The sequence below is a fragment of the Notolabrus celidotus genome, chromosome 16, assembly GCF_009762535.1.
Source record: "Notolabrus celidotus isolate fNotCel1 chromosome 16, fNotCel1.pri, whole genome shotgun sequence".
Classification (NCBI taxonomy): domain Eukaryota; kingdom Metazoa; phylum Chordata; class Actinopteri; order Labriformes; family Labridae; genus Notolabrus; species Notolabrus celidotus.
Window position 1 is genome coordinate 3964281 of NC_048287.1, and position 23238 is coordinate 3987518.

Below are 23238 nucleotides of genomic sequence, written 5' to 3' on the forward strand. Positions count from 1 at the left end.
CCATGACCCGTGGCCATGGAGGCGGCAGGAGGTCAAGACGGGTTGAAATCGTATCGATGGTACAAATATCTTATGTAAGTAGGAATGGTAGATATTACTAAAATGTTGTTTTCAATTCCATAAAGGTTGGGATACCGTTTAAAACGTGGATGAATACAGAATTTGACTGTCATTTAAACCACATATTGGATTGAAAATACAGAAAAGACAACATATCATATGATGTAGCTGTTTCTAAACCTTTTTGTTTTCATTATTGTAATATTTTAAAAAGTTTAATATTCTTGACCTGGATTAATACCAAATTTTCAAGGACGTTTGTCTCATTTTTAAAGTTTTATATGGTCTTGCCTCCCCGCCACTGAGTGACTTCATCCAGAAAAAAAACAATGATGGACGGAGAACTGGGGCTCTAACCAAAGGAGACTGTAGTGTACCTAGGTGTAGGACTAAATTCAGTTAGATGGTGGTATCTGTAAGAGGAACACATTCCTGGAACAAGTTACCATGGCACATCAGAAACTACTCACTCCTTAAAAACCCTCACACATTGGTTAAAAACTAATCAGACATGTACCCATACCTAAATAGTGTTTCTTAATCTGATGCCTGTTCCTGGGGCTTTTTGTTCATTGACCTTCTTAACTGTGTTTTGTTAGTCCTGATATTGTCTGCCTGTGTTTTGTTAGTCCTGATTTGTCTGCCTGTGTTTTGTTGTCTTGATTTGTCTGCCTGTGTTTTGTTGTCTTGATTTGTCTGCCTGTGTTTTGTTAGTCTTGATTTGTCTGCCTGTGTTTTGTTGTCTTGATTTGTCTGCCTGTGTTTTGTTAGTCTTGATTTGTCTGCCTGTGTTTTGTTAGTCTTGATTTGTCTGCCTGTGTTTTGTTAGTCTTGATATTGTCTGCCTGTGTTTTGTTAGTCTTGATTTGTCTGCCTGTGTTTTGTTAGTCCTGATATTGTCTGCCTGTGTTTTGTTAGTCTTGATATTGTCTGCCTGTGTTTTGTTAGTCTTGATTTGTCCGCCTGTGTTTTGTTAGTCTTGATTTGTCCGCCTGTGTTTTGCTAGTCTTGATATTGTCTGCCTGTGTTTTGTTAGTCTTGATTTGTCTGCCTGTGTTTTGTTCGTCTTGATTTGTCTGCCTGTGTTTTGCTAGTCCTGATATTGTCTGCCTGTTTTGTTAGTCTTGTTATTTTCTGCCTGTTTTGTTAGTCCTGATATTGTCTGCCTGTGTTTTGTTAGTCCTGATATTGTCTGCCTGTGTTTTGTTAGTCCTGATATTGTCTGCCTGTGTTTTGTTAGTCCTGATATTGTCTGCCTGTGTTTTGTTAGTCCTGATATTGTCTGCCTGTGTTTTGTTAGTCCTGATATTGTCTGCCTGTGTTTTGTTAGTCTTGATTTGACTGCCTGTGTTTTGTTAGTCTTGATTTTTTTCTGTCTGTGTTTTGTTAGTCTTGATTTTGTCTGCCTGTGTTTTGTTAGTCTTGATTTGACTGCTTGTGTTTTGTCTGCCTGTGCTTTGTTTGTCTAGATATGTGTGAGTCTTAATCCTTGAGAAGAAGTTCTGAGATGATTGGAATGATTAAAGGGTTCATCTCGTTAATATAAGGCCAGTTGTGATTCAGTTACGGACTTCAGAGCAGTGAAGAGGGGTGATTATTTATAATAAACCCTCGTAATTTAAATTTAAAAACAAGACCCAACAGTATTTACTATGTACGTTAAATTACACAAGTACACAGAGAGAGAGAGAGAGTAGATCAAACATAATTTATAACATATAATATTTAAATGTTTGAATTGTTTGCTGTATGTTTTTGTTGATTGTTCCTGTTCTGTTTTTGTTTTTAACTCTGTAAAGCACTTTGAATTGCTCTATGTATGAATGCTGCTTTATAAATAAACTTGCCTTGCCTTGCCTAGATTTGTCTGCCTGTGTTTCGTTAGTCTTTGCTAGCTAACAGGCTAACAAGCTAGCAGGTAACAGAGAGTAATCTGCAGCTGGCTCAGCTAGCTAACAGACTAACAAGCTAGCAGGTAACAGAGAGTAATCTGCATCTGGCAGGGTTAGCTTGTTTCGATAGTTCAGCTAGCTAAAAGGCTAACAATATAGCAGGTAACGGAGTAATCTGCAGCTGGCTGTGTTAGCTTGTTTCAATGGCTCAGCTAGCTAACAAGCTAACAAGCTACCAGGTAACAGAGTGAGTAATCTGCAGCTGGCTGAGTTAGCTTGTTTCGATGGCTCAGCTAGTTAACAGGCTAACGTCGGTCTGTGTGTCTCTGAAGTCTTCGTGCTGACAGACTGAGGAGCACATAAGAGGCATGGAATGTAACTCGGGGGTACTTCCGAGACCGGGGTCTTTGGATTATCTACACTTCAGTGTTTACAGTGATGGATTAGCTTCCTTTCTCCATGACATGTCGACGTTTGCCCCCCTCAGCTGCCTCAGACCCGGGCACCGGTGATGCTGCCGGTCTCTGGACTGATGCCCCGGTCCTCGGAATTGGGACAGAGCGCTCAAACTGCGTTATTATAAACCATGAAAAACTGTGAGTACCAGCAGATAGACCCGCTGGCGCTTCCGACTCCAACCCCGACCCCTCCATCCCATCTTCATGAAGCAGAGAGCCAACAGAGAGAGGAGCCGAAGAGACCGAGGAGGAAGTGGGAAGTGTTCCCGGGGAAGAACCGGTTCTACTGCGATGGACGGATCATGCTGGCCCGGCAGAGCGGGGTCCTGCCCCTCACTCTGGGCCTTATTCTCGTCACATGTGGATTATTCTTTGTGTTTGAGTAAGTTCATGATTTATAAGTAGACTTTTGTCTCAGTCTTTGCTGTATTTTAAATATTTAATCCATAAATGTCAAGTTTTTGCACAGAAACAGCACAGCTACTCTTATTCGAATGTCTTTTCTTCATGTAAACAAAGACACACAAATGAAATCATGCTCTTATGTAGAGGTGGGAATGCTAACTGATGAGATACATACATCCACTATAATAATGGTAATACTATGGTGCACTGATTCTAGCAATGCTTGATCATTTCTTGAATCATGTCATGGGTTCCTCTGCAGAGACATTTAATAGTGACAGGGTGAGTCACAGGAGGGGATCTGTTAGAATAGGACATATCTTTGTCTTTGTAAATTGTGCTACAAAATTAAAATGCAACCCTTATCAGATGCATTAAAAGAAGGCAGTAAAAAAGTATAATACCAAGATGTGACATCAGCTTTACAATGATTGGATTGCATGAGTCAGGATGACCACATACTGCTGTATCTACTGTTTTAGAGACTCACAGTTGACAATATCATCTTCACCTGTGCCTCATTGATCTAGGACAACATACACAAATACACAGTGCATGCACAGATATGTGTGTACTTTTTATTTTATTTTATTTAAAGCTGGGGATTGTAGTCAGATTTAGATACACTTTTTGTTATACTGGTTAAAATGATCTTTATGTCCTGATGGTAATCAATACATAATGTGTTCTTAAAAAAGAGGTAAAAAAAGCTGCTATCTAGAGCCGGAGTAAACCTGAGAAAACACCAACCAATCCCTGCCATCAGGAGCCAAATGATGAAACCAATCAAATCCCGTCCTGCCGTTCTGCCCGCCTCCTGCAAAGCGTACATTTGATGTTTGTTTGTGTTTTTAACTTTCACTATGAGAATGTTTTGGTGTTTTCTTACCGCTGAGTGAGACGTAGTGCAAAACACAAACCATGTGCCGAGGACCGGTTTTGAATCAGTCACCATCATATGGTCATGAATCAGCGGCACCCATGTACGTGAGCGGGGGCGTCGTTTTGGAGGAGCTCTGAGGGGAGGGGGGGAGGGGTTAGATGGAGTCCTGAAGAAATGCTACATTCAAATTCATGCTAGTTTTCCGTGACTACCAACCCTAGCTTTAACCTTTACCAGCTTGGTCCCATTCAGATCAAAGATCTCTTTTTCAAGGGAGACCTGGCCGAGACAGTAACACAAAGTTACTGACACACAGAGAACCAAAGTACAATTTACAAGCACAACGTTTGTCGCTGAAAGAGCAATTACCTAGGAGGCATTTTTTAACAAGGTACACTAAAAACAACAACATCCTAACGATTCTACTTCCAGGTCTTTCATTTTAGATTCAAAACATTAAGTGACACCAGCTCCTTGAGTTTCAAGCTATTCTTTTTTTTAGTCATGGTGTATTTATTGAGTTTTCCATACAGACAGACAAATACAACAAAGACAATACAGAAATAATAAAGAGAAAACCTGACAAAATTAAATACAACTGGCTTCCAGACACAGGACAGCCAAGACAAAATGATATTAGAAAACAAAAAGCAAAATAAAGACAATAACAATTTAAAGGAGAAACATAAATAAATTACATAAAAATAAATTAAAAAGTGCACCAGATCGCAGAGTTGGTGATTTTTACAGAGCCATACCCCTTTTTATCCGTTAAGCGGTACTGTCAATCGTTCCACGTAGGAAATAAAAGGATACCATATTGTATCAAATTTCCCAGTTGATCCCCGTAGTGTGTGTCTTATCTTTTCAATTTTGAGAAAATACATCACCTCACAAATCCACCTGCTGAAAGTAGGAGGACGGTCACTCTTCCAATTCAAGAGAATGAGACGCCTCGCAAGAAGGGCTGAGTAGGCTATACGACTCAACTGCACTTTAGTCAGAGTGAGTTCCCCCGATTGCACCCCAAAAAGACCCAGAAAAGGACACGGTGTGATAGTTTGACCTGTAAGCTCTGAGTATACATCAAATATTGCAGACCAGAATGTTTTGAGGTTTGGACATGACTAGTTTCAAGCTATTCTGCAATAAATTCCACTGCTACTTTACACAAGCAAGTAAAAGCTTTAGCTGAGAGAAGCACTATCAGACTCTCCACATGTAACACGTGTCTCCTCTCTAGTAGACAGATTTTCAAAGAAGTTGCAGTCTTACTTTCAGAGAGCTAGAAGAGTCCATGTCCAGAGCTGTATAGGCTGTGTCAGAAACACATGAGAAATATGTGAGCAGAACGTGAGTTTGGAGGAAGAACAGAAATAGATTGCTCTCTTGTTGCCCTGTTAACGATAGTGTGATATAAAGACAACATTCTGTACATCAATCAATCTTTATTTATAAAGCGCCAGATCCCAACAAATGTTCTCCTCAGACTCTCTCCAAACAGAGCAGGTCCAGACCATACTCTATGTTCTGTTATTAACCAGTGGTGTAGTTCTCAAGTCCGACTCAAGTACCATTTTGCGGAAGTCGTGACTCGGACTTGGACTTAGACTCGAGCATTGACTGCACAAGGACTCGGATGATAGAGAGGAGGACTCGGGCTTATATATTGATATGGACTGTTTTAATGTTCATGTTAGATTTTGTATGGGGGATGGCACAAGCTTACGCCTGCATGCGCATTCATGTGACGTCTGCAAGGATTAAAAGACGCTACCAGCCGTGCATCTTTCTTTCAGAGATTTCACAGTAAACGCAGCGAGAGCAGAGCAACATGTTGGAGATTTAAAGCTAGGGTTGGTAGCATAGACTGTATAAAATATGGACGTAGTATCCGTGACGTCACCAATCTGTTTCTGAACGCTGTTTTGAAGCCAATCGAAAGCAGCAGCCACACTGTTTGATTCTGTCGAGCCAGTGTGACGTAAAGAGGCGGGCTTTGAGCCTCCTAGCCAACAGCTGCAGTGTTCCCACAGTCAGCTGTGCCTCTCATTGGAAGACTAGTAATCTCAATATCTTCGAAATTGCTGCGTTAGAAAAAAATTCACCCCCCTCACAGTGAGAGGACATTGAGAAATGAGCTATCCAGACTACACTCATCTTTTGCACCAGACTGTAAACATGTTTATTTCTGCTGTAAAGATCGTCTTTTTCCCATTCATGTGTATGTGACTTCTGGTACTTCCAGAGCCAGCCTCAAGTGGATCCTCAATGAACTGCAGCTTTTAACACTTCCGCATTGACTCATATTTTTTAGACCGGAGGTTGCTGCTTGGTTGGTAGTCACGGAAAACTAGCATGAATTTGAATGTAGCATTTCCTCAGGACTCCGTCTAACCCCTCCCCCCCTCCCCTCAGAGCTCCTCCAAAACAACGCCCCCCCCTCACATGCACGAGCGCCCGCTGATTCACGACCATATGATGGTGACTGATTCAAAACCGGTCCTCAGCACATGGTTTGTGTTTTGCACTACATCAACTCAACTCAGGGATTGGTTGGTGTTTTCCCAGCTTTTGCCATCAGGACATAAAGATAATTTTAACCAGTATAACAAAATCGAAATCTGACTCCCAACCCCAGCTTTAAGTATTAGTTTGATTGTAAATGTGAGATGTAGTGCTCGATCATGGGCTTGTCATTCTCTCCGTCACAGTGCAGTAAAAAGTGTGCTTCCTCTCCAGAGACTCAGACGGTGACTGAAGGAGCTGGATGTTAATTAAGATAGATTTCAAAGTGGATGTTAAATGTAGGCTCAGTCGTCTGAGACGGAGGCGGAGCTCTAAAACAGTCCACATGTGATGATAACTCCTCTTCCTCGTCTCCTCATGTTACAGCTGTCCCTTCCTGGTCAAACACCTGACAAGCTGCATACCTTTTATTGGAGGAGGCTTGTTTGTGTTCGTGGTTATCACCTTGCTCCAGACCAGCTTCACGGACCCCGGCATCCTGCCCAGAGCAACTCCTGACGAGGCTACAGACATAGAAAAACAGATTGGTGAGTGCACGCCTCTTCACTGTCCTCCTAATACTGTTACCTTAATCTGTCTAAATGTCTTGTGTGATAATGTATGCATCACCAATGTTCTTCTGGGCTGAGTGAGGTCCCTTTAGTTTGCAGGCAGCCCTCTTCTTTGCAGAGTTGAGGGTGAAATGCTCCTGAACTTAAACTGAAGTTTTATTACAGGGTAGTGTTGTATCAGTCTTTGCCATTTTGCTTTGCTTTGTTTACCTGTCTCCCCTGGGAAGCATATCTAACTCTCACAGATGAGGCGTTTTTAAACCGGAGGGACTTTACCCCTGAACTACGTGCGTTTCGACCAAGCGTGCCGGATACGGCCCTGGTGGGGAGGCTTTCAGCAGTGTGACTGCCCCCTGGTGGCTGGCTGCAGTATAGGTCAAAAAATCCGTCTCCCCCATTAATTTGAATGGGGGAGCAGTCAAACTTTAAAAAATAAATACACGTCGTACGAATGTTTCTCACATCCGTATGCTGTGGTGATATATAGTTAGTATTTGACTGTTTTGTGTTCAAGGCCTCTTTTTTCTGAAAAGTTTCTTTTTCGTTAGTTATTAGTTTACTTCCGGGTTTCCTTTGATTCACAGCCGCCGTAGAACGAAACTTCAAAGGACACACAGCGTCTTGTGATGTCACGCTGTAGGGCGGAGCTTATTACAAAGGTTTCACAGGCTCTGGCTGCACAATGGCTGCGCCCAGGAGAGGGATTTTTTGGCTTCAGAACTGTACAACGGGAAGAGGCGGAGCAACGCTGTCCATTTTTATTTACAGTCTATGGTTTCGACCGGTGGACCCAGGGTCTAACTTTAGTTCAGGGGTAGATAATCTCCCTCCTAAAAAGCCCCTGCTAGGAATCACTGGGACTATTTTTAAAAAACTGTAAACATAAATCATTTAAATCAATGAAATGATCTTTAATCAAAGTTTTTAACAACGTGTTTGTATCTTAAGTTAGTAGCCGGGTAATAAGTGGGATAATGTATGGTTAACAGGTTGTTATGGGAAATAGAACTTCAGGATGGACGAGACCCCTCCGTTTCACTTCATGGTCTCGTCTCATCCTGTCAGGATTCTATTCCCAGTAACTACCTGCTAACCATACATTATCCCTTAAATATCACTGCTTTTATTGATGCATGTTGAGCCTAGAACACCAAAGGAAGCCTAACCTGCCTGATGTATATACGCTGTCCTCTCAAAGTGAAGTCATTTTTCTCTGTTTCCACACGGAGGTGGACAGTTTCAGTAAAACTATGTGTTGTTGCATTGAAGGCTAAGTTTTGGAGCCCTGTGAGCATTAAAGAATTGTCCCTCCTGTATGATTTGTGGCGTTGTCCTGAATGCTGAGCTATCAAATGTTCTGGTTATTTTGCTTCTGAGACTTTGAAGGCTACTGTTTCACTCCAAACCGGCACCATATGGCAGACTGTACAGGGCCAGTGATTGTTCTGCCAGTTCAGAGTAATGAAGATAAAACTTTGACACATTTAAGAACCAAAATAGATTCTGTAAACAGTCCCGTTCTCCTGTCTCGTGTTATGAATGTCAGTTGGCGCAGGTTTCTGGAGAGAATGTGTCCGCTGAGATTTGTTATCCCAACCTGTCCCGGTTTCCTGCTTCAGAGCGGTCCATCAGTTCTGCTCACTGTCAGTTCAAGTCATTCCAACAGCATCTCTCCTTTTCATGTGCCATGCTTCACTGTAATGACTTCAGTGTCTAAAGTTGGCTTCTTGTGCACCTTTACTCCCACACATGACCAAAGTTGAGGTCACGGTGATGCAAGATGTTCATGTGATCCGACTGAACAGCTGCTGGTTCTTTTATTTGGGAAACAAAGACTCTGAATGTGAAACCTCAGGTGAGAATAAGACTGAACAACATGCCTGAGTTATTAAACATATGTAAGAAATGGTCAATGTAGAGGTCCTGATTAGTGCTGGGCGATATCATAGACTGTATAAAATATGGACGTAGTATCCGTGATGTCACCCATCTGTTCCTGAGAGCTGTTTTGAAGCAAATCGACGGCAGCAGCCATATTGGAAATGCGTAACCCAACCTGGCAGAGTGTGACGTAGTGTGAGCCTCCTAGCCAACAGCTATGTGTTCTAGGCAGGGAGTCACGTCAGTCATGTCCTTATTTGGGCAAAACTTAATATCTTCTGAACCGTCACGTTAGAAAAAAATTCACCCCCTGTACAGTGCTGATAGAGAGATTAGCTTCATAGTGCCAAGCCGTTCTTTGAACCAGGCTTTAAACATGTTTATTAATGCTGCAAAGATCGTCTTTTTCCCATTCATATCTATGTGGTTTCTGGTGTTTCTGCAGCCAGCCTCAAGCGGATTTTCAATGTATTGCAGTTTATAACACTTCTGCATGGGCTTCAACATTGAGACCGGAGGTTGCCGCTTGGGCGATATTGAAAAAGATGTTATCGCAATAAAATATTTCATACCAGTCAATATTGATAATTATCACGATAAATATCAAATCATTATTTCATTTAAATTTAAAATCAGATTTTTGCTCCTGAGTGAAGTTGAAGAAGTTTGTTAGTTTGTGACTGGATTTAGTTTCTGATGAGCTTCTTGAATCCATCATTTCTGACAGGAAGCAGGTCTTTAATGTGAAATTAGATTTTTGTGAAGTTTTAGTTTGTAGATTCTTATTTTTCTCAGATTGAGGTTATTTGTATAATTTGATTTAAATTTACAACAAATATATATCAAACTATATTTTGTGTATCAGTTTATAGAATATTGTTTTGAGTTGTGCTCTCCCCTTTAAGGTTACTAAGGGTTACGGGCAGAGTGATGTTATTTCCCACAGTGCAGTGAATGCATCACGGTCGTTGTTCAGTTGTCCTACAGTCGCAGTGGATATTAAACGTGTTACAAATGCACAGCAGAAGTAGTCTCTGTGCTCTTCCTTTACCCACATCCTGAAAGTAAATTTAATGAAGTGTATGAAGTTAATAGTTAACACAGAGTCGACTCAGTGTCAGACTAACGACTCTGCTTTGAGCGGCTAGGTTTTCAGTTTTATTCAGTGTTGCTGTCGCTCGTTTCAGCTGTGTTTACATTCTGCTCTGAACGTCTTTAAGCCCCGCCTACCTCTCATCCTGTAACATAATTGGCTGTTCAATGCAGTCTTCTTCTTCTGTCTAATGTTGGATGGCAACTAGCGTTTAAGGCTCTTTGGCACCCCCTCCATTTTAAGTGGCCGGGGGTGTAATTACATGTTTTTTATATCTAATGTTATCAAACGTTTTTCATATTTATATAGAGAAAAATTATATTGTGATCCTAAATGTTATCAAATTATCGCCCAGCACTAGTCCTGACAATGAAAGACTAACCATTGTCACTGAGGATGAGTGGATCACTGTGTTTGTCTCTCTTGTCTTTTCCTCCTCTGCAGACAACCCTGGAAACAGCAGCAGCTATCGGCCTCCACCGCGCACGAAGGAGGTCCTCATCAACCAGCAGGTGGTGAAGCTCAAGTACTGCTTTACCTGCAAGATGTTCCGACCCCCGCGCACCTCCCACTGCAGCCTGTGTGACAACTGTGTGGGTGAGCTGCAACACACACCGACACCCTGACATTTAGCAGGGATAAATTATGAATCGAGACCTCACAGGACTGCAGCGAGAGTCACTTCATCTCTCTGCTTCAGCCTGGACTCATTTGTTTCAATCTTTTATCCCTCCTTAAATAAAACTGAATAAAGGGACAGTTCAAAAATATGTCTTTGTTGTGTTTCTCTTCCAGAGCGATTTGACCATCACTGCCCCTGGGTGGGGAACTGTGTGGGGAAACGTAACTACCGTTTCTTTTACACCTTCATCGTGTCGCTCTCTTTCCTGACGGCGTTTATCTTCGGCTGCGTGACGACACACCTCGCACTGAGTGAGTGTTCTGAAACAACGTATCACGCAGCCTTACATGCACAGGGGTTTCATGCTTCACAGACATCAGGATCTCGCTCAAACACCAGCTTCCTCTTCTTGTTCAGACAGCCTTAGTGTGAGAGATATTCAGTCACATAGAGTAGTTCATAAGTCTGATTGAAAGAAGCCTAATGGACAATTTAATTTGCTGGTTTGTGTCTGGCTTTGTTTTCTGTCTCCAGTCGACCCCTCTTCAGATTGTTTAACTACAGATGTGAGACTCCACACACAGTCACACGTTTCACTTCTGATCTATCAGTGTTTCCTCTCTTTCAGGGGCTCAAGGAGGAAAGGGTCTTGTGTTCGCTCTGCAGGAGAGTCCCGGCAGATATCCTTTGATCACAAACGTGTGGCCCTGGGAACCCAAATAAACAAGCGTTCTACCTATGATATTTCAGACCATATGTAAAAACTAAAAACTATTTAAAAATATTAGAACTCAACTTCGATCCATTTTCAAATATGTTCAGTTACGTTTTCACACTGGGTTTTAAGGGGGCTGGTTTAACCTGATATTTATTACGTAATAAATGTCCAACCAATCAGAAATGAAACACTGAGTCAGGTGCACACATGTTCAACAAAACTAATCCGCTCCTGCTCAGTTAGCTTGTTTGCTAATCACCTACTGCCTATAATCTGTCTGTATAGCTGTCTCTCTGCTCTTTGCACCGATGTGCTCGTGTGTCCCTGTCTGCACATCCACCGCTGAAGATGACAGCTAGTTGTCGTTCTTCTATTCCCCTGACTGCGGTGGATTTGGGCAAATTTTGGGACGCGGTTGAGTTGAGCCACGGCCGAGTGGCTAAAGCAGTCCCGCATAGGTCAACTAACTTTCCCCAGGACCGGTCCACTAATTTTCCCCAGGACCGGTTCTCTAACTTTCCCTAGGACCAGTCCACTAACTATCCCCAGGACCAGTTCACTAACTTTCCCTAGGACCAGTCCACTAACTATCCCCAGGACCAGTTCACTAACTTTCCCCAGGACCGGTTCACTAACTTTCCCCAGGACCAGTTCACTAACTTTCCCCAGGACTGGTTCACTAACTTTCCCCAGGACCGGTCCACTAACTATCCCCAGGACCGGTTCACTAACTTTCCCCAGGACCGGTCCACTAACTTTCCCCAGGACTGGTTCACTAACTTTCCCCAGGACCGGTCCACTAACTATTCCCAGGACTGGTTCACGAACTTTCCCCAGGACCGCTTCACTAACTTTCCCCAGGACCGGTCCACTAACTATCCCCAGGACCGGTCCACTAACTTTCCCCAGGACCGGTCCACTAACTATCCCCAGGACCGGTTCACTAACTGTCCTCAGGAATCTGAAGTCGGTGACGACTCAAACATGCAGGCTGTGAACTCTCTCTTGACCTGTCAATCAAAGAGTTAGGCCACGCCCACACAGTCCTGAGAAATGCTCTGACCTGTAAAAGAAGATATTTTTGAACAGAGTGACTTCAGAGTTGTGGACGTTTAGTTTCACTCAAATTTTTGTTGAAACTTGATTACACATTACATTTTGATATTCTATGTTAATTTAAAATGTTCCATTTACGTTTCTAGAGGCTTTAGAGGTTTCTAAAACAAGTTGAGGAGAAGTATTTGTTTCATTCTCTTTTAATACACTGTTGATGTCCTTGACCCAACTTTTCACTGCAGTGGAGCTGGTGATCTGCTTCTTCTCAGTCTGGTCTATTTTGGGCCTCTCAGGCTTCCATACATATCTCGTTGCTTCCAATCTCACCACAAACGAAGACGTAAGTACTGATTGGGTTCACTGTGGGAGGGAAAGGGATGTTCAGGGTGTGGAGATTTATGTATTTATTTATTCATTTTTATGATATTTTTATTAATAACCTGTATTTAACCAGGAAATGCTCATTGAGATTAAAAATCTCTTTTCCAAGAGATTCCTGGCCAAGAATGGCAGCAGCACAGTTATAGAGTTACAATAGACATACACACAAATAGCAGGCGCAAACAACAGCTACACAACAAATACCTCCAGAAAAACAGCCTCCAAGTCATTTAAGGAACGCTTAAAAGCATTCAAAGTTATCAGACCACAAAGTTTCAGATGCTTCTGTAAGGCACTCCAGGTCGAGGAAGCAGCAAACCTGAAGGCCTTTTTCCCAAGTTCAGTCCTGACCCTCTGAACAGATAGTAATAAGAGATCCTGAGATCAAAGATTATGACTTCCTGAGCTCTTTTGTGTGATGTAGATGAGGAGGTACGAGGGAAGTAAGATGCACTTACAGATTAAAAGATGCAAATGTTTCTGCCTGCCTGACGACAGGGAAGACCATCCTACTCTTGGGTACAGCACGCAGTGATGAGTCATCATTTTAAAATTGGTGATAAACCTCAAAGCTCCATGATATACAGTATCCAGCATGTGCAAGCTTTTAGCAGAGGCGTGCATATGTAAGACATCCCAGCGCAGACAGAAACGAAGCAGCAACAAGTTTTCCCTTGGCTTCAAAAGAAAGGCAGGATCTGATTCTAAAATAAAAACATAGCTTTAATTTTAACCTTTTAGCGAGCTGCTAAATGTGAGGGGTAAAAGTTAAAGAATCATCAATTAAGATGCCGAGGTATCTTAGTGGGAAACAAGTTCAATCTGCATCCCCTCACGGGTGCATATTGACGGCACGTTTGCAGGCTTTGATTTTTTCTAAGAGAACAGCATGGCTTTTGTCTTGTCAGCATTTAAAACAAGTTTTAAATCATGAAAATTCTGTTGAATTGCATTAAAAGCAGTTTGTTAATGTGTCAAAGCCTGGTCTGGGGTGACTGCAGAGCAATACATTACGGCGTCATTGGCATAAAAGTGGAAATTTGCACTAAAAACATTATGATGTATCGTGTTGATATAAATAATGAATAAAAGGGGTCCTAAGACTGATCCTGATATGTATATATATATAGACTGAAATGATTTAAATTAACACTACAGCAGATAAACAATGTCAACAGGTTTGCAGTGTGTGGCTAACATGAGGATAGCTAGCTGTACCAGCTTTTGGTCCTCTTGCAGATTAGCATACCTGCTGGTTACACATCGCTCCAGTCGAGTTAACCAGACACAGCCTCATACAACTTAACCTCCACCTTCTAAATCAAAATATTCCAAACCTCCCCACGCTATGAGTCGCCATCTTTCATCTGTGCTCGTTTACATCCAGGTAGTATTCATCATCAACCTGAGCTCCAGCTCCAGCTAGTGGTGGGTGGCTACACTACAGCTCAGTCACAACATGTGCCCGTCCTACATTAGTACAAAAATAAAACCTTGTTTCGCTGATGAGTAATTTTGGTGTCAACTAGCAAATGTTTAACTGTATCGTTGAAAAAACAAGTACATGCTGAAAAGGGACGTTTCTAGTGACTTGAGGTGAAATTTAGTGAAACAATTTGGAATATTTGAAACAATAATTGTTGGTATTATCGCACTATTATTACATCTAAATAGAAAATGAAAAAATGTATACGAAACCAGAACGTTGAAATGCTGCTGGCTCTGAGTTTGTGTCCTGTGTGTTGAAGATTAAAGGCTCCTGGTCGGGGAAAGGTGGAGAAGATGTCACCAATCCATACAGCCATAGAAACATCTTCATCAACTGCTGCACGGTGCTGTGTGGACCCATGCCGCCCAGGTCAGTCTGTGAGTCTGTGTGCTCCATGCTCAGTGTAAACTCTGAGGGTTCATGAGATGATGAGATCAAGAGAGAACTCTTGATGACGTCTCTGTTTTTGTTTCTGTTTGTTCAGCCTGATCGACAGACGAGGTTTCCTCCCCTCGGATGAATCAGCCCAGACGGCGAGTGTGGACATCGAGCTGACCGCTGTGCCCGCTAAAAGCGAGATAAACGTGGTAGGAGGATCTCCCCCGCTGGCTATTGGCTTGCAGGAATCCCCCTCCCCTTTGCCTGCACCCCTCAGCTCCCATCACACCCGTTCCTCTGCCTGACATCTTTCTGCTGCCTGCTGAGAGCGTGGTTACCCTTAAATACCCTGAAACTACTTCAAAGTCACGGGTTCATCATTTTAAAGGCTGCTTTCTCAATGAGCATCAGCCTAATGTGAATATGTGTTCAGGTTAAAGCTCGCCTGTTCACTCTCATTGGAGTAAAGGAAGATTCTAAAACAAAGTGCAGAAGAAGCATCGCTACAGACAGGTCATAAAAATCACAAACCAGGGCCCGTATGCACATCCAGCCATTAGCTATGAAAATGGGCCGTTTGTGCTAATGGTAAAAATAAAAGGATTAGCGATATGCATGAGCCAGGTTAACGCCCCAACAAAGAATTACATTTAATGGAGGTAGACCCCACTATTACAGGTGCTGACGGCAGGATTACTACACCTGTTAGGCTGTTTAAAGGATGGAGGACATCGTGCTTATGTGTTACCATCTAAGACCAAATATAAAATGTAAATCAACTCATATTAGACACACATCTGCTGAGACCGTGTTGGAGAGAGGGATAGAGGGAGGTGAAGAGAGAGAGAGATGATAGTGGAGAGATGGATAGTAGTAGTTGTAGCAGCTGGAGTCTGGTACATCCACAGCAGCAGAGATCCAGAGGAACCTACGAGACAAGGGAGCTCAGGGACTCCAGAAAGGTCTATGGTTAGTAACTTTAATGGGACAGGAAGAGTTAAAGTGAGTGACAGGCAGAGAGAGGAGAGAGGGAGAAAGTAAGGATCCCAGTGTGTCAGTTCTCCTGGCAGTCTAACTAAGAGCTGATCCAAACAGTGTGCAGGACCTACGCACCTGTCCTATGAAGTAGACGTTTGAAGCCTTTTCTTCACTTCTGAGCTTTAAGCCGTCATCTTCACAACTTTAACAGAAAGTGGCTTGAAATGTTTTGCATCATGTTTTAACTAGAACATATGAACATGTACCTTTTTTAATTAAAGTCTGAAACACTGGAACATTTCTCTTGATATTCTGATGTCAAAATCAGGAGGAAGAATTAAATTTCAATTCTTTCTCAAAATGGCATTTTGGCTTTTTCTACACATTTACACTTTATTCTCAGAGTTCAAATAAGAAAAAGACAAATATTGAGAGTTCATATTCTCCATATTTTCACATTAATTGAAAAATGCACAATTTAATAGATGAAAGAGTGGTCCTTTCCTCTTCTCTTCATGCCTTCCCCTTGTTCTCTGACATAGAGGAACTTCAGTATGTATCTTGGTGATGTCTCGGTCCGTGCCTCAGTGTTTTGTTCCTTTGCTGTTTGTTAACTCAGGGTGACTTATGAGGAAGTGAGAGAGCAGGAGGTGAAGAAGCTGCTTCCTCCTCACAGAGCAGCTCAAGGACATAAAAAGACGTCCGGAGAGCTTTAGAGGAACTTTAGTTTACATATGGTAGCTGTGGTTCAGATAGAGCTTCAGTCTGAGCAGCAGCTGTTTGGCTCTTTGGAAACACGTTGCTCTTCTTAGTTTACATTGTGTTTTAAGACTGAACTGAAGAGTTCACTGAGAGGAAGTTTAATCTGGAATATGTTTGATTATGGAGTGAGGTGTTTTAAATGTTGTTTGGTGGAGTGGTAAGAAAATTCATCATTGATTCATCCTGCTCAGCTGTACTGACCCTCACTGAAGTGATTTAACCTCCTACTGTATGCTCTTTTGAAAACACTGACTCATCTAATCACCTCCTGTCTCTCTCCTCCCCCTCCTCCCCTCCTCCTCCTCCCCCCCTCTTCCTCGTGCCTCCTCAGTGCACACAGGGAACTAAAGGTCTGCTGGAGTCGGCCACACTCTCCCCTCTCATCTCCACCTCGTGTCCTCAGGGGAAACCTCAGACGGCTCATCCCTGCCCAGACATCAGCCCCGCCATGAACCCTGACCCCTCACCTGAGGTCTCCACCAGTTGCGGGGCACGCCATATCATCATCTCCCACGGCGACGTCTCTCCGCCACGTCACAGCAAGACTCGCTCAAAGAGGAGTAAAAGAGCGGCTTTGCATATTCCTAACCCGGCCTTCGATGTCCCGGTGTCCCCTACCTCTCCGGACTCTGGCCCCGGCTCCAAACCCAGGGTCCACAAAGGGTCCAGCTTTGCTTCTTTGCACTGACTGACAGGAATGACGTCGTTCTCAAGCGGAAACACACTTTGTTTGAAGCTTGCATGCTGTATAACAGTCACAGTACAAGTTTTATAAAGTTCAAATGTTCTTTATTATTTATGGATCTGAATGCTGGGTCTTGTTACGTGTACCAGGATGATAATCACAGAGATGTGTTACTGTGTAATCAGTGTGGAGGTAAGACACAGAGCAGAGTCAAGTTATTGTGGAGGTAGAATAGTTTACTACATCTCTCTGATGACGTTCCTGTGAAACAGGAGGTCTACCAGCATGCTACATACATCACACGCTGTTTAACAGTAGCTTGATGTATAAAGTCTAAACTGCAGTAGCTTGAAAGCTTCATATGGATGCTAAAGTTTGCAGTTAGTCTCAATCTGTAAAGGTGGAAGTTAAAGGTTAATCCAGCCCAGATCTATAGAAGTCACATGTGTTATTTCTCCAACATGGTTTATAGCATGAACGTGAGCCAGTTCCCTCCTTCAGCTGAGCAGCAGAGGACAGTTTGTACCAGTGATGTCATGGTGAGAGTAGGGTTGCAAAGGGGTGGAACATTTCTGGTAAATTTCCATGTGAAGTTAAGCCTGAGAATTATGGAAATATTTCAAATTAGAAACTTACCATGGGAATTATGTGAATGAACTTTGAATTGTGTGTAATTTAATGGAAAGGTATCATATCCAAGCATAAATATTTGTTTTGTTATAAGCAGACATCCATCCAAAATAATACACTAAAACAGATTTATTTGTAAGTAGAACTTTATCAAGTGTTAAATATTTTATTCAACAATCAATTCTTTCATTGAAGAACAAAAACATGAATGTTGAGTTAAATATTACTCATCCCTCCGACCCAACCCATTCAAAAATTAACAACAATGTAATCCCAACAAAGTCCCATTCAAAATGTTAAATGAAAAGCATCTTCCCTCAAGCTTCTCAAGCCTAGCCTCTGCATTTTTGCTTAACCCTTTCAGGCAATGGGCCTCATCTTCCTGGGTCTCATCAACATCCTCCATGTCCACTTCCTCAACATCCAACTCCGACTCTTCCTCTTCAGTGTCACTGTCCAGCCTTGTTGAGGATGGCTCTGTGTCAGGCTCAAAAAGCCTCAGGTTAGCACGAATACCAACCAATTTTTCCACTCTCACATTTGTCGGCCTGTTACTGAACAAGGACCAGTTGCGCTCTGAGGCAGCTGATGATGGTGGGATCAGGAGTATGAGTGAAGCTATAGGTGCAAGGGCCACAGATCCACAAGGTCCCTTCCACCAGGTGGTCTAAAGTATATTTTCCCCAACTATATTTAAGTTCCATATTAAGAGCCAACTTTTAATTTAGTAAATTCCTGGTTAATTCCCGTTTATTCCCATGGAAAGTTTCCAACTTTGAACATTCCCAGAATTTTGCAACCCTAGCAGCTTGTAACAGTAGTCTTCTCTCAGCCCACCGTGAATGCTTCTCTCCCGGTGTTACGGTTTTAAAAGTGACCCTGTAAACTGGAGACCTTCAGCTGAACGTGTCAGTGTTTGTGGAGTTTACACAGCTGTTGAAACACAGAGGGAGTTCCTGGGAATGCAAACTAGTTTAGTTTTTATTAAGATTTCAAAATATCCTCATCAGATATTTAATGATCGTCTAAAGACGTTTATGAGGGATGCATCCGGCTGAAAGTCTCCAGTTAACAGGGTCGCTGCTTAAACCAAAACACCGGGCGATCTCTGCCACGGCTTTTTGAGTTCAAAAGGATTTTAAAGCCGTGTTGAAACGTCTTTGTTACTCGCGCTTATCTCCTCCAAGTTTTGTGACTGGGTCACAGAGCGGAGACTTTAGCTTCCAGTATTTCTTAAATGAATAAAATCACATAAATAAGAGGGAAGCAAGTTTAGAATCACCTTATAAATAAGCACATGCAAGATATGATAAGATATATATTTGCCCACAGCAGCTTTGATATTAAAAGATTCAACACGATAACAATTAAAGCCAAATGAAATATTTAAACATGACCGTACAAAGCAGTAAAAAAAAAATCTGTTTGATAAAACAAATTACAAGATAGTATTGATGATATATTGTGAGATTAACCCTTAAAAAACAAGAGTCTGCTCCCTAATTTTGGGCCTTAAAAGTCAAAGCTGGCTCACCTGAAATGAAAGCCTTATCTCAACATCATTAATCAGGACAAAAAAAACACCTCCCTCTCCTGAGAGACTTCAGTGTCTCGGGTCAACAGCTGATGGGTTTTAAAATCAATCAATCAAATCCCAACAAATGTTCTCCTCAGACTCTTTCCAAACATAGAAGGTCTAGACCGTACACTATGTTCTATTATTAACAAAGACCCAACATCAAGACAGGATCAGATCCAGTCCCATCTTCCAGACAGGACTCAGTCTGAGCTCATCTTAATCCACCATGAGCAGAGCACTTTGCAGCATTTAGCAAGTTACAGTGGCAAGGACAAACTTCCTTTAACAGGCAGAAACCTCCAGCAGGACCAGACTCATGTTAGACACACATCTGCCTGGGCCCTCGGTGGTGTTCTCTGTCCGACATGACACAGAGCATCCACACCAGTGTTTGATGAAGCTAAGATGAAGGACTGAGCACTGGAGTCACGTCATGAGTTGACCCTCGACACTTTGTGTTGAAATCATACATGTGAATCCTGCTTTGGGTTGGAACCCCCCTTTAACTCGACACTTGGAGCACAGTGATATGAGCGTGTGTATCTGTTGTATTGGTGGTGTTTTATATAGATGGCAGGGAATGCATCTGCATGATAACAACTAAAGATATATTTTACTGTACACTATTTATTTACATCCATTAAAGGTCACAAACACCTGATAGATACTTTCCCACTCATGAAGCTGTGATATGGATCCCTGAATATGTGGTTCACCTGAGCAGAAGCAGTGTTTGCACATTGCCTGTGCTGCACCCAGGGAGCGCCACCCAAATATCACATGGGGCCCCTTCACTGAACTTCTGCATATGTTCTTATTTTTCTGAGCATAGACATATATACGAAGACGCCGCATTGACTGGCTGAGCCGTACGTCAACTATGTTGAATGTGGCAATCAGTAAAGATGTGTGCACACATATACGTAGAAACATGCCTCCTGATTGTTGTTACATGACCTCATCGGTGTAAATTTGACTTATTACCATTAGAGCTTTCCAAATATATGCAACAAATGTTTAGTAGAAGTCTCCACAGCCTGAACATTAACTTTAAAAAACTCCTTCACTGCTTAAACATTAAAACACCGGGACATCTGTTAAACATACTGACTCATTTGTTTAAAAGTGGTGTGATTTATTTCACATACAGCAGCTGTCTGTTAAAAAGGTCAGTATGAATAAAGTCATCTTAGATTTTAATCACTTTGAAGTGTTTAGTGTTAATTATAACCGTCCTTTCATCCTGTATTTGAAAGAGTAAATCCCTTCACTTGTTCAATCGGTTTAAATGTCTCAAGCACTTCGTCCTCATGTGATATAAACATAATATATGGACAACTGACTTTAATATGATGCAATTTAAAAAACAATATTCCTCAGCGTGGGCATTTAAAGGCCACAGAGCAATGGTATGAAAAAGAGAGAGAGGAAACGGTAATGAAACGCACCAACAGGCTGAAACATAAAATTAGAATGATGAAATATTTAGAGCAGGTTATGGATACAGGGGATCAAACTAACAAGAGTCAACAGAGCTGTATGGAAGTAGACTAACACTGGTTGAGTAATGTGATCACAATGAGTAATGTGATCATAGTGAACGTTTTTTTTCATGAAATGATATTTTATACAATTTAAAATTTGTCTATAATTTCAAGAATGTAGTTTATCATTCCACTGCTAAAAAGCAGACTCACTGCCAGCTGTAGGCTTTTATTCAGTTTATAAACAGACTTTACATTTTTTTCTTTTTCTAAATAGTCGTTACTTTTAGTCCTTACATTAGTTTTAATCCATAATTGTAAAAACAGTTGATCAAAATGAGTTAATGCAACGGAACATGTCTTTCTTTCATAAACCCACAGTTTCCACATCTACTTTCATTAGTTCACGGCAGACACGCCACATTCAATATGGCGAACGTGCTGACGTATCGGAGCAGCGGGGAAAGCACAGTCAATGCGGCGCCTACCTATATATGGCTATGTTCACACTGCAGGCACAAGTGGCCCAAATCCGATTTTTTGGGGGGTCAAGTGACCAGGTCAGATTTTTTAGAGGCAGTGTGAACACTCAAATCTGTTTTTTTTTTTTCAAATCAGATTTAGACCACTTCCATATGTGGTCCTGAATCAGATACAGATCTGATTTATTCAATGCGACCTCAGTGTGAACGGCCAAGGTGGATTTGATGCGCATTTGATACTTTCACGTCACTTTATAGCGACACGGTAGTCTTGCAAAAATGGAGGATAGCAATGATGGAGCAAGTCATTGGAGGGACAGCGAGGACTTGGACCTCATAAATATAAATAATAAATATACCTTTCAAACATATTCGCGGCCACAGCTCAGCAAAAAGCCAAAACAATCAATTTGGTTCTCTTTTTCTTTTCACTTGACCTCCTCCTCACCTGGTCATTCATTCTCCGGCTCCCACTGCACAAAAACTTAGTAACAAAGGTGAAAATGCTGACTTCCTCCATGTTTATGTTTGTGGAACAGCTGCATGTGACGTCATTGTTACTGATGTTTTGCGCATGCGTTGCAGTTTCAGAGCCACAAAGAGTTCACACAGGAATCAGATACAGGTCACATTATAGATGGGAATGTGAACAGGCAAACAAAAAATCGGAATTGAGCATTAAGCCTTGCAGTGTGAACGCAGCCTAAGTCTATGTTCCTGAGGGCCTCTGTCACCCTTACTCCTCCCTCACACAGCACCCCTGGCTGCACCACTTCCTGTTGTGTTATCATTATTATCATGCACTGATTTTTCTGACTTTCTCACTCTGTCTGCTTTGACCGATGTGTGAACATGTTTGTAAAGAAGACTGCGTTGGTTTTTCTCAGGTGGAAATGTGTATGAAGTATCCAGAATGCAAGTTCTATGTGACATGTATCATGTTAAACCACATTGTGACCTGATGGCAATAGCTGCACAAAAATGCAATGATCCAAACAATCATCCCCATCCACACGTGCACATGTGTACATGCACGCTGTCTGTAATTAGTTCACCTCAAGAATCTTACCAATAGTGAAGCAGAATCACCTCTTGTGCGACACTTTCTGTGTGAACAGTCTTCCCAACGTCCTCTGAATACAGGAGAGAATGAATGCAGCTGATGCATTTCTGAGTGTAAAATACTGTACTCATATGAGCTGTAAGGTTATTCAGCCAGGGCTCCTTTCAAAATAAAGGACGAAGGAAATAAAGGCAGGAGAAGTGAAGAGGCTCAATTTGTTTGTGTTGCACCCAATTCTGCATTGTACCACTAGATGGCAGTAATGACATATAAACATGCAGCTACAGCTCATCCATTCACTCTCACACATGTACTAAATACTCTGCATATCCAGCAGCAGGACTCTTTTTTTAGCACTGTGCTCCTCTAATTCAACCTCTTTTTCTCTTCTTCTCTTTGTCTTCCTCCTTTGTAATTACATGCACTAAATAAAGGAAGTCGATACAGTCTGTTTCCCAGGATTGTATAACTGAGAATAAAACGAAAACAATGATCTTTTTAAACTTTTTGTCTCCCATATTGTGAAATCCAAGGAAACAATGGCTCAAAGCAAAGCTGTAGTCAGGGAGCAGACAGGTGGATTTAAACGCAGTGCAGTGGTAGACTTGAGGTCAGAGACGGGGACACGTGACTTTTGGTTTGTGGTCTGAATTCCACAGCTGACTGTGAAACTGTGGATACAAAATGAATCTTGGTCTTCTTCCAATAAGCAGCTTTCTTTTATCAACATAGTCTAGCTGTAAGGGTGGTAGGCTTCTCTTAAAAGTTAAATATGTTCATAGATGTGCACAAGTCATTCATAAAAGAGCAACACTTACTGCCCCCAAACTAACTCATATTTGTATAAACAGTTTAACACTTTGATCAACAGCTTGGTGAGCTAAGGTGTTTTCTGACCGGTGGACCCAGGGTCTAAATTTAGTTCAGGATTAGTTAATCTCCCCCCTGAAAAGCCCCTGCAATGCAATGGTGGTGCCTGCAATGCTGAATGTGTCTGATTGGTAGATTAACCGCAGTGGTTTTATTCCGCCCTCTGTCCACAGTAACATCACACACATCTGTGATTCACTTGATTTCTCTTTCTTTCATTAGTTTTTATTTGTTCTATCTTTTTTGTATGTGTGTGTACTTTTCAAAAGAAGAAGCTGTGATTCTCTTGATTTAGCAGCTTGTAACAGT

The 23238-nt window shown here is 41.9% G+C and overlaps 1 protein-coding gene across 1 annotated transcript; it reads left to right on the forward strand.

Moving 5' to 3' along the window:
- The first annotated feature begins 1923 nt into the window (after nucleotides 1-1923).
- Nucleotides 1924-22552, forward strand: zdhhc18b (zinc finger DHHC-type palmitoyltransferase 18b). The gene is made up of 9 exons (XM_034705694.1): nucleotides 1924-2792; nucleotides 6594-6754; nucleotides 10197-10349; nucleotides 10548-10685; nucleotides 11003-11054; nucleotides 12386-12488; nucleotides 14278-14387; nucleotides 14503-14605; nucleotides 16468-22552. Exons 1-9 carry the CDS (start codon nucleotides 2539-2541, stop codon nucleotides 16822-16824), a joined length of 1431 nt encoding a protein of 476 aa, XP_034561585.1. The 5' UTR covers nucleotides 1924-2538; the 3' UTR covers nucleotides 16825-22552.
- Nucleotides 22553-23238: the final 686 nt, after the last annotated feature.

Excerpts from the sequence above, each read along its gene's own strand:
- zdhhc18b (XM_034705694.1), top strand. The coding sequence starts at position 2,539 with ATGAAAAACTGTGAGTACCAGCAGATAGACCCGCTGGCGCTTCCGACT. Across the intron at positions 14,388-14,502 it reads TGTGGACCCATGCCGCCCAG|CCTGATCGACAGACGAGGTT; the intron begins GTCAGTCTGTGA and ends CTGTTTGTTCAG. Across the intron at positions 14,606-16,467 it reads CTAAAAGCGAGATAAACGTG|TGCACACAGGGAACTAAAGG; the intron begins GTAGGAGGATCT and ends GTGCCTCCTCAG.